Raw genomic sequence first — 17,689 nt, forward strand, 5'->3', positions numbered from 1 at the left:
AAGCGTCAGTCCGTTGCTAGAGCAAGGGAGCCTCCACACTTGTACGAGGCGAGCCCTTCGCACAACTCACATATGTGCTGCTCCAAATCCGTATCTGGGGGGAGAGGGTAGGGAGCACGTGGCTTTGTGACAAGACCGAAGTGTAAGTTTTAAGCCCGGGAGGCTGCAGACGACACCCAGGCCGGGACTGGGCCACCGCATCGCAGCCGACACCTGGTCCCGCACGCAGACCCGCGGGCTTCTGAAGCGTAAAGGAGAGAGAGAAGCTTAACAGGCGAGCGGACAGAAGAAAAGCCCTGCACAGAACCGAATGGAGGTGGCCACACTCCAGCAGATCACCCGCGAGCAGGACCCTCGGCATTTGTCTGCTCCCACTGCCCCCTTCCCGTGTGAAGAGAGAGAAGTTCCTCTGGACCTTCCTCCTCCCTCCTGGCCACTGTCCCAGGACCCCTGGAGGCAGAGCCAGAGGGGACCCTGCTGGCCAGGGGACGGGGACACAGACCCCAGTGTCCCACAGCTGATTACAGAAAGGAAGCTCTAAAAATAAATCTAATCAAATAAATCTAGTTTCTAAAAAAGGGAGCTACAAAATTTTACCGAAAGAAAATGAAGCCCAAGTAAATGGAGAGAAATACCAATTTCACGGATAGGAAAACTCAACATTCTAAGGATGCCAATTCTCCCATGGGTCTACAGACGAAAATACACTTGCAAAAATACGTCAGTGGCGTTTTGGAGACTTTACAAACTTACTGTAAAACCTTACATGAGAGAGCAAGGCTCAGCACAGCCAAGATAAGGCAAGGAGCTCCGGCGCTTCGGATACAAAGACTCATTACCAAGCCTCAATTTCAAAAGTCAAGTACTGGGGGAGGTACGGACATGGGAAACAGAGCACACGTGAGTAACAGCAGCCCCACAGTCATCCGGAGAGAGAGGAAAAATCAGCTTGCCACCCACCTTATTCCATTCACAAAGACCAACTCCAAAACAATCTTAAGACCAAAAGAAGAATATTCCTGACCTCGGGATAGTGATGAGGTCAGGAATCAACACTGAAAATCGTGAGAAGACTGACAAGTTGGTTGACATTAAGGTCAAGAGCTTCTGTTCATCAAGTCCCCACAGAGCAAGCGGAAAACACAAGCCACAAACGGAGTCAGTGTATGTGCGACACAATCGTCACAGGATCAGAAGCCGTTATCTGTAGCTTCTACAAATCAAGAAAAAAGACACCCCAATAGAAGTGGGCACAGGTGTGAGCAGGTCCCTCAGCAACGTCTTCACGGGCAAAGCCACTGTAGAGTGTCATTCCACATCCACTAGACGGGCAGGAAAGTCAGAAGCCCGGCGGGCGAGTTCCGGCAAGGACGCGGAGCCGTCTGGCACTCACACTAGCGGCACGGGACCGTCGGGAAACCGAGCCGGAGAACCTGGACCCATAGTCTCCCGGTCTTGGACTCGGCCGCTAAATCACGAGGGAACAGACAGGGCAAACTCTGGGACAGATTCACCTCCCAGGGTCAGTCCTCACATCTCAGAGATGAAGTGAGCATATCTGGGGAGGGGCCAGTCGTGTCCCCCTCCCTCTGGACACATCTGTCTACACTGCAAAGCGTAGGGGGGAAAACCCAGAGTCCTCCCTTCTGTCTCCAAGGACACTTGCTCAAAGAGCCAGGGTCTCTGTCCCCTCTCAGCGTGCGTATAAGCTCCCCGATTCCTGTTTTCAGGTCTCCTCACCTACAGCACAACCCCGGTGCGTGCAGGGCGACACCTGACATGGCTGCCGTTGCGACGGCCCAGGGGTAAGGATCGAGCGCCAGGAACGAGTGTGGTCGTTGTGAGGCAGTTATCAAATCTGTCCCCGCTCCAGAGACCGGGCGTTTCCCGTCAACACGAACGAGGGCAGACACTAAAAACTGCGCGAAGGTGAGCAAGCACCGGAATGGCCCCCGGGGGCCTCCTCCGCCCGCACAGCCGGGGACGCAGGCGTGAGCAGGAAGCTCAGCAGCAGCACCGCCACGTCTCTGCCAGCTCAGTGCGCGTGCGAGTGTGTGCACTGCTGCGGTCACGGTGGAGACGAAGGAGCTGCAGACAGCGTCGCGGCTACAGCGGTGGAACGACATGGAGCCATCACCAAACAAGTTGTCACCACTGTTTACAAAGCCCAGAGAGCAGCACAGCTACAAGCTACATAACGCGCCGCTGCGGGACTCAAACCCTGCTGACTCCCGCAGGAGCACCATGGCCGCTGAGCTCTCAAGGCGCTGGCCTTCCCTGGAAACCACATAAAACCACAGCAGGGCGGTAAGGGGTGTCTCTGTCCCTCAGCCCCCGGTCCTGCCTCCCCGGGAAGCTCCCCGGCACCTGACCCGCATCCCCACAGGGCCCCGATCCCCCCCCCTCCTCCCCCCCGCGGCGCTCCGCTGCTCCAAAGGGGCTCCTGGCGTGGAAGGGGTGCGCAGACCCGCGGAGGCTCCCTGCACTGTCGGGTTCGTGGGCACCGGCCACCCGCTGACTTTCCTGGCCCATCTGTTTGCTTCCCTTCCCTCCGATTTGGGGCGTTGTTTACACAGGGTAGGTAATGAGCCGCTCTTTGCAGAAGGATTTAAATCACGGAGCCTTAGTTGTGGCCTCTTCAGTATTCTCTGAAACTTTTATTTACAATCTATTTTAAAACTTCCTCTCGGGGCACCTGGGTGGCTCAGTCAGGTGAGCGTCCGACTTCGGCTCAGGTCACGATCTCACGTGAGTTCGAGCCCCGCGTCGGGCTCTGTGCCGACAGCTCAGGGCCTGGACCCTGCTTCCGGTTCTGTGTGTCCCTCGCTATCTGCCCCTCCCCGCTCACGCTTTCTCTCTCTCTCTCTCTCTCTCTTTCTCCCCCCCCCCCAAAAGTAAATAAACATTAAAAAAAAAAAAGAACAAACAAAAAAACTTCCTCTCATTGTGCTGGGAAACTGCACAAGACCTGTCTGTCGGGCCCAGTCCCCCCCTGGCCTGACCCCTGCCGAACCCATCGCTGGCTGGGCCACACGAACCCAGCCTCGGGCATCCAGTGCCAGGCCTTGCACTCTGTTCTTAGGAAAAGAATTAAGAAAAACCATTTTTTTCTCCAAAGGAATTATTTTTAGCAGGTAAAATATGTTCGTATTCCCGTAATAAAAACTGAAAATAACAGAAGATAAAACAAAATGTCCTGGACCCATCCCCAGTTTTGCCTCCCACCCCCGAGGTAGCTCCCACTATCGGTTTGGAGCACTTCCTTTGAATGTTTTCCCGTGTATTTATATATAAACATATGTACACTTTATTTTTTTAAACAGATGTAGCCTGTAAAACATAGGTTTAGTTGAGGGGTGCTGAATTTTTTACACAAAAATGGGATTATATTGGCTATGCGTATTTCTGTGACCTTTTCCACCTCGTGTGCCGGGGGGAGCCTCCCACAAGGTGGTGCATGGACCCACCACGCGGGGCGGACACCTGACACGCCACGGCTAACCACTACCTTCCAGCCTCCCTGCAGCGGGGCTGTCCCGGGACTCGGCCGACCCACCCGGCACCGTGGGAACAGGAGCACACTCCGGCCGTGGCTCCCTGCCCGCCGCAACGTGGGCATGACGCTATTTTTTTTTTTTTAATTAATTTATTTATTTGAGAGAGACAGACTGAGCGGAGGAGGGGCAGAGAGAGAGGGAGAGAGGGCGACTCTCGCGAGCACGGGGCTCGAACTCACGACCCCGAGATCACGACTGGAGCGGAAATCGAGGCGGATGCTTAACTGACGGAGCCCCCCAGGCGCCCCCGCACGACACTGTCTTGTACCTGGAGTTTGGGCGCGGGTCACGGGCAGGGGATGGCAACACAACACAGAAGGAACAGGTCCTCGTAAAGGCGCGGCCTCTGTGCCAGCCTGGCCTGCCCACACCTTCTCGTCACAGAGGACGCGCTCCACATACAGCGTTTAGGACACTGTGATATTAGTCCTGCGGTAACAGTGCTGAAACTCCTATTACTTCAAACACTTTTTTAATGTTTTACTATTTATTTTCAAGAGAGAGAAAAAGACAGCGAGCAGGGGAGGGGCAGAGAGAGAGGGAGACACAGAATCCGGAGCAGCTCCAGGCTCCCGGCTGTCAGCACAGAGCCCGACACGGGGTTCAAACCCACGAACCATGAGATTACGACCTGAGCCCAAGTTGCATCCTTAACCGACAGCCGCCCAGGCACCCCTACTTTTAAATGAGCGCATGAAGTTAACAGCATTTTTTTTCAGCATTTTTTTTCATTTTATTCGATCAGAAAGGTATTTTTTAGGCTCTCACCAACACTGCCAGTTTGGAAGGACTCAGCCCTAGTGGGGCCCTCCTACAAAGCGGCAAGCCTCTCCGGGGCAGTGGTCCCCAAACACTGTGCTCCCAGGATGCCCCTCATACAAATCACTGAGGCCCCAAGAGCTTTTGTCTCCGTGGGCGTCATCTATTGACAATTTCCATATTAAACCGATATGTTTAAAATTTTTTATTAATTCACTTCAAAATAACAACAATAAATCCTTTAGGTAGTATCACAAATAACATCTTTTCATTTAAAAATTTTCCCAAATCCATTATGTGCAAAGTTTAACAACGGATTTTGCTACTTAACCAGATACTTTAATTAATGTTAGTCTGAGGATATCAGTTTTCAAAGAAGCAGAATTAAACATCCTTAATTCGAGTTAAATGTAACTGAATCATTTTGATGACACAGACAGCATTTCAGGGTCTTGGCTTTTCTCTTTCCCGTCAACCCCTCTCTCAGTCACACGCTCCCTTAGTGCATCCTGGCCACGGACACCCAGCAAAAAGAAAATCAGAGTAAACAGAGCGGGAAATCATCTACCTATAAACACCACTTAGCTCTCCCACAGTGTCACCGGCTCAGGTCCCACCTGGCCAGGCCCCACCTGCCCGGTCTGTGCCTCTGCCTCCCCTCTGGCCTCCCCACAGGAGGAAGAGTCAGAGCCCCCGGGGCTGGCACTCCTGCTGTTACCAGGACAGGAAGCCCCTTCCCCATGGCTTGCTGGCCTCCAGGCTTCCGCTGGCGGGGGGGGGGGGGGGTCCCCCAGGCCTCGAGGGAGGGAGGCGTCACAGTTCCAACAGGAGCTTGCTCTGGTTTTGGACGTCTTCCAGGCGGTGGTGAGCGGTGCTGTGCTGTTTTTCTTGGGGACAGCCGCCCAGTCCTGCAGTGGCTCCGACGGGTTTCTACACTGTCTCCGTGGGGACAGCGCGCTCAGTCAGCACCCAGAGGCGAGGCCCGGCAGCGTGGCCTTGAGGGGCAGCCTCCCAGCTTGCAGCTTCTCCCCTGCTGGCCTCTGCCTTGCCCCTGCTGTGGGGCCTGCCCCAGGGTCCCCGAGGGCTCTCCCTCCAGGCAGCTCGCTGCCTTTGGTCTAGTTAGCACTTGTCCACTCTGTTTCCCTGCTCCGATCCTGGTGTGTTTTCTGTCTCCGGGCCGCAGCCTAATTCTGCCAAGAAGCATGGGAGTAACTTGGGGCCCCCACTGTGTGGCGCCCCACTCCCGTCCCCCTGTCCTCATCCTGACAAGCCTCCAGGAGGGACACCAGGAGACCACCCCCCAGCCTCTGGAAGCTTCTGCTGCTACGGCAAGGGAGACTGTGGGATTAGGCTGAGCTAATGAAGGAGAAACCCTTGAGCAAGGTAAAAAGCAACTGATAACCTTCAAGAGATTATGGCAGAACCCAATAAAACACCATTCATTACCACTTATTTTGAGATGAACTGGGTGTCCCATCACCACTGCAGAGGAAAGACAGGTCACAAACCAGTCTATGCGGGACAGACCGCGAGCAGTCTCAGTGTCAGCACTTACTTGCCCTGGAACTTGGGCAAATCCCCTGACGCATAAAAACCTGACTGTCCTTGTCAGTAAGATTGAAAGATAAAGACATCCCGCCTGACGAGCTCACAGAACCCCTCTGGGGTCAACTGGTGAGCGCCAGACTGTTACTTTCCAACAGGAGAAACACACCGATGCCACTGCGCTATCTCAGCCTCTCGTCACGGCCTGAGCCACGACAGCCAGCACCTCACTGTCACCACGCTTGCGGTCAAGGTGAGAGATGGCTACCGAGCAGCCAGAGACCCTCACAGGAACACGCACGGGTCTTGACAAAGGAGCGAAGGCAGCGGTGTCGACACACAGCGCCAGAACCCTGGGACGTCCGCGTGCAGAAAAATGAACGTGGACACAGACCTTCCAGCCTTCGCAGCAATCAACCCCAATGGGGTCATTCACCTAAATGGGAAATAAAAAACTACAAAACTTGAAGACGACACAGGAGAAAAGCTAGAGGACTTGGGGTTGGTGGGGCCTGTTCAGAGACAGCACTGAAGGCACAATCCGTGAGCGAGAGCCGATCAGCTGGACTACGTCGAAATGGAAAGGTTCTGCTCTGGGAAAGACCACGCCAAGAGAACGAGACCAGCCTCAGGCTGCAAGCACAAGACAGGGGAGCATGGAGAAGGTGGTCAGCGTCTTAGTCACCAAGGAAACGCAAATCAAAGTAACAGCGCGACCCCCACTGCACACCCGCCCGAACAGCCAAATCCAGGACTCTGCCCCCCCCCACCGACACACACACACGTGGCGAGGACACAGAGTGACAGGAGCTGCCGGTCACAGCTGGCGGGAACTCAGTATCGCGGTGCAGCGGCTTCGGGAGATCGGCAGCGGTTTCTCATGGAAGTAAACATCTGCCACCGGCTCCCGCAATCGCGCTGCTTGGCGTTTACCCAAAGGAGCTGACGACTTATGTCCACACCAAAAGCTGAGCTCGGGTGTGAACAGCATCTTTATTCATAATCACCAAAACCCAGGAGTAACTAACGTGGCCTTAGCAGGTGACGGACGAATAAACTGCAGTCCCTCCAGATGGCGGAATATTACCTGGCGTTAGAAAGAGACGAGCCATCAAGCGGGCAAGAGACCCGGAGGAAGTGTGGACGCGCACGACTGAGGGCAAGCGGCCAGTCTGAAAAGGCTGCACGCCGTGTGGCCGACCATCCACGGGACATTCCGGAACAGGCAGGACGGCGGGGACGGTAAGATCAGCGGTGGCGGGGGGCTGGGGGCCGGGGAGGGCAGAACAGGTCGGAGCCCAGGGGTGTTGAGGGCAGTGGGCCGCGCCGGGCGAGACCATAACGGCGGGTCTGCCTGCCATCACACGCGTGTCCGAGCCCGCGGAAGGCACACGCCGAGAGGGACCTTGACGTGAACTGGGGACTCTGGGTGATGACGCGGGGGTGGAGGTCCGTCAGTCGTAACGAGGCAGCTCTCTGGTGGGGGTGCTCACAGTGGGGGAGGCTGTGCACGTGTCAGGGCAGAGGGTATGTGGGAAGTGTCAGCACTTTCTCAATTTTTATCGTAAGACTAAAACTGCTCTAACAACATTAAATCTTAGAAAAAAAAAAAAAGCCCACGGTTTGAATCATGACCCTGCTTCGTCCTATTAAACCTTAAACCTTAGAGAAGTCACTTAGCCCCTCGAGGACAAGTCACCTCACTTGTGGAACGGGGGCCACAGCACCCCTGCCCCACGGGTTCCCCGAGGTCAGAGCTGCACTGGGAGCGGTCTGAGATGGCGGGGAGCTCCACAGCGTGTAGACAGGGCCTTCACCTCGGACGAAGGGCGGGCGAGGGGGCACCCGGTCCACAGAGAGCCGCACAAATCCCATTTCTTTCCACCCGTGTGGTCAGGCGCTGACACACCAGCAGTGGAGCTGGAGAGTGCATGCACTAGTAGGACACGTGCTCCAAGAGGTGCTGACGTGTCTGATTTCGGGAAACGGTTGCCACCTTCCGGGCCTTCGCTTCCCAGCTCACCCCAGCTGACAGGAGGCTCAGGTGGGAGAAGCCCACACCACAGCCGGCTCGGCAGGGGCAGGTGGGAAGGGGCCGGGCGGGGGCGGCCGCGCCCCGAGAACACAGGCCTCGTGCGGTTCAGCCCCGGGGCGGCGGGGGGACGAGGGATGGGGTGTGCTTGTGGCAGAACCACAAGCGCCCGCAGTTTAGAAACAGGAGTCGAAAACCCACACGATCACAACTGTTTATAAAAACAAACATCCATCCTCAGATACGTGGAAATGTGGCCATGGCCTCCTGGAGGAGGTAAAGTTGGGGGGGAGTCTGTCCGTTCCTCCCGCTTTCTATTGTCTTTAACGTGTTTTAGGGTGAAAACTCCGACACGGGAAGGGTGTAATTGCCAGCAGAATATTCGCCAAGCCGCCCCTCCCCTTTCCTCTGTCCGGGACCCTGCCCTCACCAGCCAGCCGCCCTCGGAGGGATTCGTTGTGACATTTTCCACTGTTGAGAACCAGGACGTGGACCCAAGCAGAAAAGGAATTTTACAATCACGAAAGTCCTCCGAGGAAAGTGCCTTGGAAACACGGCTCCACGGCTACAGCGACCGCCACACGGTGGCTCGGCCTGTCCCACCAGTGCCGCTGGCCACCCCCCTGCTGAGCAAAGTCCCGCACGCTGCCTCCTGCCCTCGTGCTCCACACCGAGCTCCTGGGGAGGGGGGGGGGGAGGCAGAGGGCCCCAAAGGGACACAGGCACGTTCAGGGCAGTGCTGGCCCCGGCGGGTCCCCATGATGCTCATCTGTGGCGAGCAGGGAGCCGAGCCACCAGCCCACCGCTGAGTTCAGCTGCCACTTTTTTCACAGCAGGATTTTCCAGATGAAGGACACAGAGCAAGGATCCACACCCTGGGAAGCTCCCTGTCCTGAAGTCAACAGTCTCTGTGCTTCAAGAATTTTCTCACCTCAGGGGCGCCTGGGTGGCTCAGTCAGTTAAGCATCTGGCTTCCGCTCAGGTCATGATCTCGCAGTTTATGAGTTCGAGCCCCACATCGGGCCTGCTGCTGTCAGCGCAGATCCCGCTTCAGATCCTCTGTCCCCCTCTCTCTGCCCTTCCCTCGTTTATGCTCTCTCTCTCAAAAAAATAAATAAGTGAATAAAACATTAACACCCAAAAAAAACCAAAACAAAACTGTGTTCTCACCTCAAAAGGGCGTGCTGCCCGAGCCCACAGATGACATGGGCTCCGAAGGGGCCAGGGACAGGACCGTCCTAGGCACCGGCAGCAGGAAAGGGCCCGAAGGAAGGAGGGCCTCAGCCCAGGCTGCGTCACCCGCCCCCGCCCAGGTGTCCGGCCCAGGACCCGAGAGAGGGGGCAGCACCCAGAGGGCTCCCCGGCAGGACAGAGCCTGCAGCACGTGACCAAACACACCCCGTGGTGGCGACAGGGGCACAGGGCAGCCCGACGGAGCCGGGACCGGAGACTCGGCCGTTAACACGCTCCGCTCCACCAGGGACAGACTGCGTCACGAAATCAAGCTCACGTGTGTAGAGCGCGCCTACCGGGCTTACCTTTTTGTCCTCCTTAGTCTTTCTAACTTGTCGATGGGGCCCGAAAAGGTTCTGCACCCCAAAAGCCTTCCTGGACCAGTCCCTCTTCTGGGTGCTCAGCGGGGCCTGTGCCAAGCTGCCCTCCACCCGGTAGCGGTCCGCGGGAATCTTGCTCATGGGCGGGGGCAGCGTGCCGCAGTTCACACTGGACCGCCCGTCGGTGGAGTCCGTGTACGACTCCTGGTCACTGGCGTGTCCGCACGGCCACTCCTGCAGGACGTGGACCGGAAGCCACCGCTGGCCATGGCCCGCGGCGCCCCTCTTGGAAGGGGGGACCGAGCTCCGCGAGGAGGCCGGGGGCAGCTCCACGTGAGCAGCGGGCCCTAGGTGCTTACCGAAGTCCCGGCACCTGTCCGCCTGCGGGGCGGCCTCGAACGGGGGGCCCCCCTCGGGGTCGAGGCAGAAGGCCCCGCTCCAGGGGGCGCCCCGGGGCTGGGAGCCCCTCCCGCCCGCGCCCTCCCAGCCGCCGCCGCTGCCGCCGGGGCCGTGCCTGCTGGAGCCGGCACCCAGGTCGACCACCAGCACTCGGCTGCTCCTTTCCTCCTGGTGGAAGTTGCCGATGCCGCTGTCGCTGTTGCTGCTGGTGCTGGTGTTCTGGTGGGCGTCCGCGTCCCCGTCGGCAAAGGCCCGGGCCCGCACGCCCTCGATCAGCTCGCCCATGTCTCTGTACAGGACGGAGATGAACTGGAGGGCCGGCAGGCAGGATGCGGGGAACTCGAGGCAGCCGCCAGTGTCGGGGTCGGCCGTGCACTCCAGCCCAAACCGCCGAGCGATGCCCTGGTGGATCCTGTGATTGAACAGGTCTGGATCCACCATGAACACGTGGCAGGAAGTCCGCAAGGCGCCCTCGTCCTCGTGCGCCAGGCTCCCGTCGTCGCTCGTCTGCATGGTCACGAGCCCGAAGAGCCGCCGGTCGTCGGGGCACACGGCGCTGAAGGCCAGCTTCTCGGCCGGGTACTCGGCCAGGACGGCAGCCTGGTCGGTGCAGAGCCGCACGCGGTCGTGCAGGACCCTCATGGTCACCAGGGAGTGGATCTTCTGCTCCGCCCGCAGGCGCCGCAGGCAGCCACGGATGGCCTGTAAGCTGTCGGACTCCAGGTTGCAGCTCGTGGAAGGAAGTTCGATGGACCCCAAGTAGCCCACGACCATGGCCACGTTTAAAATACTCGCATCTAACGCAAAATCTTCGTGATTCTCGGGGCCGATACTGAAAACGGAATCGTCATTCATAACTTTTGATATTTCCTCCTTAGAAAGCAGGTTGGGATTCGGGTGATTTACGCTTTCACGTCCAAGGTCGAATCGCGCGGCAGCTGACTCCGAAAGGGATCTTTGTTTCAATTTCAACGGCTCGGAACTGCTTGCACGGAGACTAGGATTTTCAAAGATCATATCGAAAATCCCACCAGACTGCATTTCTTCGACGACTCTCTCGGCTCTGTTTATACCTAATGCTTTCGAATCGAGTTTGGGCTTGAGCCAGCCTTTTCCTTCGTAAAATCCAACCTCTTCATCGCTGGAACAGGACTCCACGTGGCCGAGGCCCTCGCCAATCACCATGTGCAGGACACCAGAACATTTCCCGATTAATTTCACCACATCCTCATGGGATGCTTTCTTCACGTTGATTTCGTTGACGGCAAATATCTGGTCTCCGGCCCGGAGGCCCACAAAGTCCGCGGGGCTCCCTCTCAGGACACAGCTGAGCATGCACGGCGCCTGGCCAGAGAGCGTGAAGCCGTACCCTGCCCGTCCTCTGGCCACCTCCACACTCCTCAGGCGAGGGGGCGCCGGCCCGTGAAGCGGACGCTGCACCGCGTCCCCTGCTCTATACATCTCGCTGGGCTTGCGACACCAGGGGCATAGCTCGTTAGTCCAGGGGCCGCGCTCAGGGAATGCCTGAGCCTACTGTAGTGCTTCTTGAAGTGACGCCCTGAGGAAGAGAACAAACGGCCTGTTATTAAACATCCCGTGTTCCCGTTGCTTACCGGTATCTCCTAAACATAAAAATGTAGCTCGTGACAAAAGCCACCACGGGAAGAGTCTCTGGTCACCACATAAATGTGCGAGTGAGAGAGAAGCAGCAGCCTGCACAGGGAACCTTCAGGTCAGCCTAAGAAACTTCCCACGAGCAGACAGCGTGTCTCCCGGAAGGGACGCCTGTCCAACCGTTCAGGGCCGAGGAACACAGGGCGGTGGCAGTGCCGCCTGCCCGGATGGGAAGTCCGAGGGCCGCCGCAGGGGAGGCTCCCAGCTCCTGCGCAGGCCCAGGCACCCCTCCCGACCACCCCGACTTTGTCTTAACCGGAGGGGAGGAGCCAGAGCGAAAGGCAGCGCGGGCCACACACCTGGGGTAGAAAGGCACCTGGGTGACCTGGCCGACCCCCCGTTTGATCACAGCCCCTCCGTCACGACCAGTTCTCCCTCAGGGAAGAGTCAGCTTGTGTCTCTCATATCCCACCACCTCCCTTGATTAGTTGCCTTCGAACAAGATACCACGTGGGGGAAAATACGTCAGTCTGAAACCACCTCAGTCAACCACAGAGGCCACGGGACAGAACAGGTAAAACGACAAAAAAGGGAATAGGAACCTTCATCCTTCCAGGGGATGACTTCATCATTAAAAGTACTGGTTGTCACAGAAAACACCTGCGTCAGGGTCCCAGGCCCAGCCCAGACCTGGTGCCCCACGAGGAGGACACACAGGACGCGGCACAGTCATGCTCACGGCTGGGATTTGCCCCGGTGAAATCGAAGCACAATCGACACAGGGTAAAGGGGGAGGGGGCGCAGGGGGGCAGGGGGGCAGGTCCCGAGGAAGCAGGCGCCAGCTGCCAGCATCCTCTCCCGGGGCGTCAGGTGGGGTGCGTTGTGACAACACGTGTGGGGTCTCGGCCGCCAGGGGAGCACATTAGAGACGGAGCTGGAGGACAGAAAGGTTTGCTCCGAGGGGGCGGACGTGGCGACAGAGAACGTGGTGTGCGGGACGCGGGTTTGAATAAAATCATCCTGGGAGGTAAGAGTCATAAGAGAACAACTTATTTCTAAATTGCCATATTACTTAATATCTAAGTGGCGATAAATTAATCATTTAAGTATTATGGACATCTAACTATTCGCTATTCATCACTAGAAACGCGTATATTAAAGTTGGCCAAGAATAGTGTCTTAGGGTCTCTCATTGGGCCTCTTTCTTACAAGCCGAATGGTGCTCCCCCACCAGATGTGCCCAACCCCCAATGCCCCCCTCCAGGAGCCTCCATCCAGGAGCTTATCCTGGATGATCCGGGCAGACCCCAGGGTCACAGGGTCCTCACCAGAGGGAGGCAGGAGGCTCAGAGTCAGAGAGAGGTGGAGGTCAGAGCAGCAGGCTGTGAAGGTAGAGGAAGGGCCACAGAGCTCACAAACAGAGCGCCTCTAGAAGCCACAAAAGGTGAGGGAACAGACTCTCCCCTGCGGCCCCCAGGACGAAGGGCCCTGCCCGCACTGTGACCGCTGCAGGTGACACTGATTTTGACCTGCCACCCCCAGAACTGAGGGAATGGAGGGAACAGAGTCGTGCTGCGGTCATTGTTTCCGCAGCCACGGAGCCTGCGCTAAGGCAACCAGCCTAGTGCTGGGGGAGGGGGGCGCACAGGTGCAGGGACAGCATGGGGGGGGGCGTGACCCCTCCCAGGACAGGGGTCAGCGAGCCCCTCCTGCCCTCCTCGGTGACAGAAGACCTCCCGGCCACCCGTCTGTAATCCCTCCACACGCCAGAGTCGTGGCACTGAGACGTGACACAGGGTGACGGTCCTCTTTGTGGCCTGCCCAGATATTTCTGGTAGACTCGCACTGTCGTGTCCCGCTAACTCCTTCTAATTCATCCAAGTCATGTCTCCATGCTTGCAACCACATTTTAGAAGCACAGCCTACACGTTAACTTTTCCTTAAACCGCATCAGCTCACAGTGAAACGAGCGGAGCAGACAGTGAAATCCAGAAGAAACCACAGGGCATAGTTTCCAACGGCCACGGGCATTTCTGCCATCTGGGCCACGCAGGTGCCTGTTCTGGGTCCCTTTCCTCCGCCAGGAGATTCTGGGTTAGTGAGTCCAGACGCCTGTTTTGACAAGGTCCCACCCCCACCCCACACACCTTCTGGGTGATTCTGACAGGTGGCAACACCTGGGTGGGCTGCTGTGGGCTGAAGGCGTGTCCCCACTTCACAGGGTGTTGAAATGCTACCCCCTGGTGTCCTCGTAAAAGAGGAGAGAGAGACCTCGCCCCTCCCCCCGCGGTCCCTGCTCTCCACCCCGTTAACGACAGGAGAAGGTGACCATCCAGAACCAGGAAGTGTCCCCGCCACACACTGGCTCTGTGAGCACCTGGCCCTTGGTGACAAACAGGCTGTGGTTTAAGCTGCTCCGCACGCAGTGTCCTGCAGCAGCCCGAGCGGACAAAGACACCGTCCAGTCCGGCCTCCTCCTTGCACAGAAAAGGTGATCGAGGCCAGAAAGGAGCGACAGCTTCCCAGCAGCACAGACAGTAGGACACACGGTCCCCTTCTCACTGCGCCCACTACCAGGATCAGTCTCTCCGAGTGACAATGTCACTCCTTTACCGACTCATCCCTCAGACTGGCGGGACCTAGAAGTAAACACACACCGGCTGCCCGGATGCTTCCCCTCCTGCCCCCCAAGGTTGAGGTCGGGATACAACGGTCCCATGTGTGCCCAGCCGGGGCCGGCAGCGTCCCAGACCCAGAAGCCACAGACGGGCCGGGCCCTGAGCAGCCCACAGGCCCCAAGGAGGGAGGCGCAGGAAGAGGCAGGCAGTCCCCAGACTGTGCTGTGTGCTCGGTGCCCGCAGGAGGACCAGCAGTCCCTTGCCCCACGGCTCGGCCCCCATCCCTCCCCGTGCAGGAGGGCGTTTTGTGAGGACGGCACCCCGGCTCCCCACGACTGCGCCACCAGAGTCACATTCGCGGTGCGACAGGCACTGAGCTGAGCACGGGGCCGAAAGGCCAAAGCCACACAGCACAGCACCCAGGGTGCGCGGCGGCCGGACGGAGACCAGGAACTATCGGGCGGGAGGAGCGGGGAGCTCGGGCACAGCGCCGGGCGCGGAGGAAGCGCTCGCGGTGGGGGGGCCTTCCAGGGCTGTTCTCGGGACTTTACACGTAGCAACACGCGTGTCCGCAAGCCACGGCGCCCTGACGTGGGTACGACTGTTCCCATTTTGCAGACGAGCAAATGGACACACGGAAAAGCCGAGTAACCTCCTACAGTTGCACAGCTAGTGAGCGTCACCGGTGGATTTGAACCCACCTCTCTCCGTCTCCACACAGAGGGGTCCCTGGAAGAGGCAGAGGCAGCCCTGGGGCTGGGACAGCAGGCGCTCCCCAGACGCACAGCCCCTCCAACGCCCGATCCCTCCGCGGCGGGAGCCTGGCGGCACCGCGCCACGCCCTCCGACTGGGACCCACCGGCCAGCAGACCCCGCCCCTCGTACCCTCCCCCTAAGCCACCTCCAGCCACCGCAACGTGCACGGGGACCCGACGCATCCCCCCCGCGCAGTCACACACCCCAGGACGCACGCTGACCGTCCCTGCATCCCGGCCTCACCCAGTCTGGTCCATCCTCGCGGCCCACCGCCTGACCTCCGGAAAGCTCCCTAGAACCCAGGACACGCTCCCGGCCCTCCCCGAAACCTACACCAACCTGGGTGGGATCCGCCCTCCCCAGCACGGCAGGTCCCCAAAACGCCCGAGGATGAGCTGGTGGGGTCCTGGCTCACCAAGACCCCTCCGGGCCGTTAGCAGGCACCACCAACCAACGTCCCCGCTGACCTTTCACCCGTAAAGGACCCTTCCCGTTGCCCTTGACCTGACCCACCACCCACCCAATGCCTGCGCACAGCGGGGGCTCCAGCGGGACTGTGGGTGGGACCTGGGCAAGGCCAGGACTGCCACGTGAGGGAACGGGCCCTTCCTTGGAAGACCCCACGGCTCAGGGACATGGGCACTGGGAGGCGCCCGCGGACTCCCCGGCTGCACACCTGCGGCTCAGGGAGCGCCTCCAAGTGACCCGAGGGCACAGCACACGCAGCAGGGACCCGAGGGCAGTCTCGGCCCCCACCTGCTGTGCCCCACAAAATGGTGCCACCAGCTCCATGCCCCTGTCCCTCCTCCCTCCAGGACCCCTTTCCTCTCTAGCTTCAAAGTCCTCCTCTCGTGGGTGACCCTAAGGCCTAACAGCTGAGAGCCCTCCCCACAGCTACGACCCATTTCCCACACTCGGCCACCCACCACCTCACTCTGCGCGACAAACACACCTTTTGCTAGAAGCACCTCTTCCTCCTCCCCCACATCCCCCTCCCCCTCCTCCCACTCCTCCTCTTTGGTCCCTGACTTCCACCTACCCCACCCCATCCATCTATGCACCTAGGACGGCTCGCCTCCCCTGGGCCCAGGCCGCACCCCCCCACCCTACCGCCCCCTGCAGTCCACCAGCTGTGCCACCCCCAGCCTCTGCCATCCCTGGGCCTCCTCACCCCAAAGCCTCATCCTCCTCACCCTGGCCAGCCCTCTCAGGGCCACCTGTGTCCCACCGGCTCCTGTCCGACCATGGCCTCACCCCTGCTCCCTGGTGACCCCTGCCCTTCCCCCTCGGCCTCCCGTCCACCGGGAAGGAGCCCGCTCACATCCTCGTCCACGCTCACATCCTCTGCGCCCACCTGGGGACACCCCACCCCAGAGGAGCTGGCGGCGGGCTTCCTCCACAGCACATGCTGTGGGGCCACCGTTCCCCGGGGGGCCTGGGCCCCGCCCCGAAGTCATGCTCCTCAGCCCCTGAGGGGTCCTGCTCCGCTCAGGACCACCCAAACCCACCCATCTTCGGCCCCCCGCTGCTCTCCTTTGCAGGGAACAGACAAGTGCCACCAGCCCAGCGGCCACGCGGCCATTGTGCACAGCCTCCCCCCTCCCCCCCTGCGCACACCCTCCCACTTCGGGTTGGCTTCTCCGCCTAGGCCTCCCCCCCAGGCCCCCCACGCTCTCAGGAAGCTGCCACGCCCACTGCCCTTCTCCCCTGCGGTGACGTGGCTCCCTCTCAAGTGGGCCACCCCACAGCTTCTCACAGTCCCCGAGCCCCCCTGAACTGGAGAGGAGGCAAGCTCTCGCTGGACTCACCTTCCCACAGCGCCTCTCCTCCCCTCGGCGGCACCTGCAAGGCTCACTCTCCTGGGGTCTCCGCACCCTGTCTCCTACCCTCGCCCTCCCTCTGCAAATGGGCCGGCCTCGTGCCCGCAAACATGCTCGCCTGGCCACCAACGAGCCCAGGGAGCCGCGTCCCACGGACTCTGCTGGGTCTGCATTCCCTGGCTTCTCAACAAACTCAACACGCCGCGCCTCCCCCTTCAGGGTCCTGCTCTGCTTGGCCTTGAGTGTGGGGGTCCCAGCTCACTCCCTCCGCCCCGAGCGACTGGACCCCTCGAGGCCAGGGTCTCCCACATGCTGATCTCCCACCCACACCCTCCCGCAAGTCTGGGGGCACCTCAAACTTAACGGTCAAAACAAACTCTTCCTCAAAGCTGCTTCTGTCTCAGTGACCAGCCAGACACATGGGCAGAAGCGGACACAAGCGGGGTCCCAAAGAGACTCCCAGAACCCCAACCAGGACGCACACACATGCACAAAGAGGCGGCCTCAGGAAAAGGCTACCACGAACAGAAGAAGCAAGTGAACAGTCTACAAAACCCCAAACACAGGGCAGCCTCTAGAGGGAGCAGATGGACCAGGCGGACCAGGCGGACCAGGGGGACCAGGGGGACCAGGGGCAGGATCGGTACAGAATAGGCTGGAGCAGGAAGCCGCCAAGGGGACAAGTGGGACTGGAGGGGAAGAAAACGTGGATAATTCGGTGAGAAGTCTCTCTGTTCGTCTGTCACTACGTCACCCACAGAGGGCAGCCAGAAAGGGTTCCCCAGGTTTGTAGGGTGCATTTGGGTTGTAGGACTTAAATTGTACATTACGTGGAAAACAAAATTCTCTTCAGAGAATCTTGGAGACAGGTCCAGAGATGGGGGGGGGGGGCATGGAAGTGATGGATGGATGGAGGGATTGGGGGGGATAGATGGAGAGATGGATGGACAGATGGAGGATGGAGGGAAGGACAGATGGATGGGGAGGGAGGGAGGGGTGCACAGATGGATGGGTGGGTGGGTGGGTGGATGGACAG

The 17,689-nt window shown here is 59.2% G+C and overlaps 1 protein-coding gene across 4 annotated transcripts in view; it reads right to left on the reverse strand.

The window, feature by feature from the left end:
* Positions 1 to 17,689, reverse strand: part of RGS12 (regulator of G protein signaling 12) — a 120,972-nt gene that overhangs the window by 84,466 nt on the left and 18,817 nt on the right. For all 4 annotated transcript variants that reach the window (XM_027071333.2, XM_053217657.1, XM_053217655.1 and 1 more), the window contains exon 2: positions 9,432 to 11,403. In XM_027071333.2, coding sequence (XP_026927134.2) covers positions 9,432 to 11,306 — 1,875 coding nt within the window. In that variant the 5' untranslated portion in view covers positions 11,307 to 11,403. The remainder of the gene's footprint in view (positions 1 to 9,431; positions 11,404 to 17,689) is intronic.

Source organism: Acinonyx jubatus, chromosome B1, assembly GCF_027475565.1.
Source record: "Acinonyx jubatus isolate Ajub_Pintada_27869175 chromosome B1, VMU_Ajub_asm_v1.0, whole genome shotgun sequence".
NCBI classification, from domain to species: Eukaryota; Metazoa; Chordata; class Mammalia; order Carnivora; family Felidae; genus Acinonyx; species Acinonyx jubatus.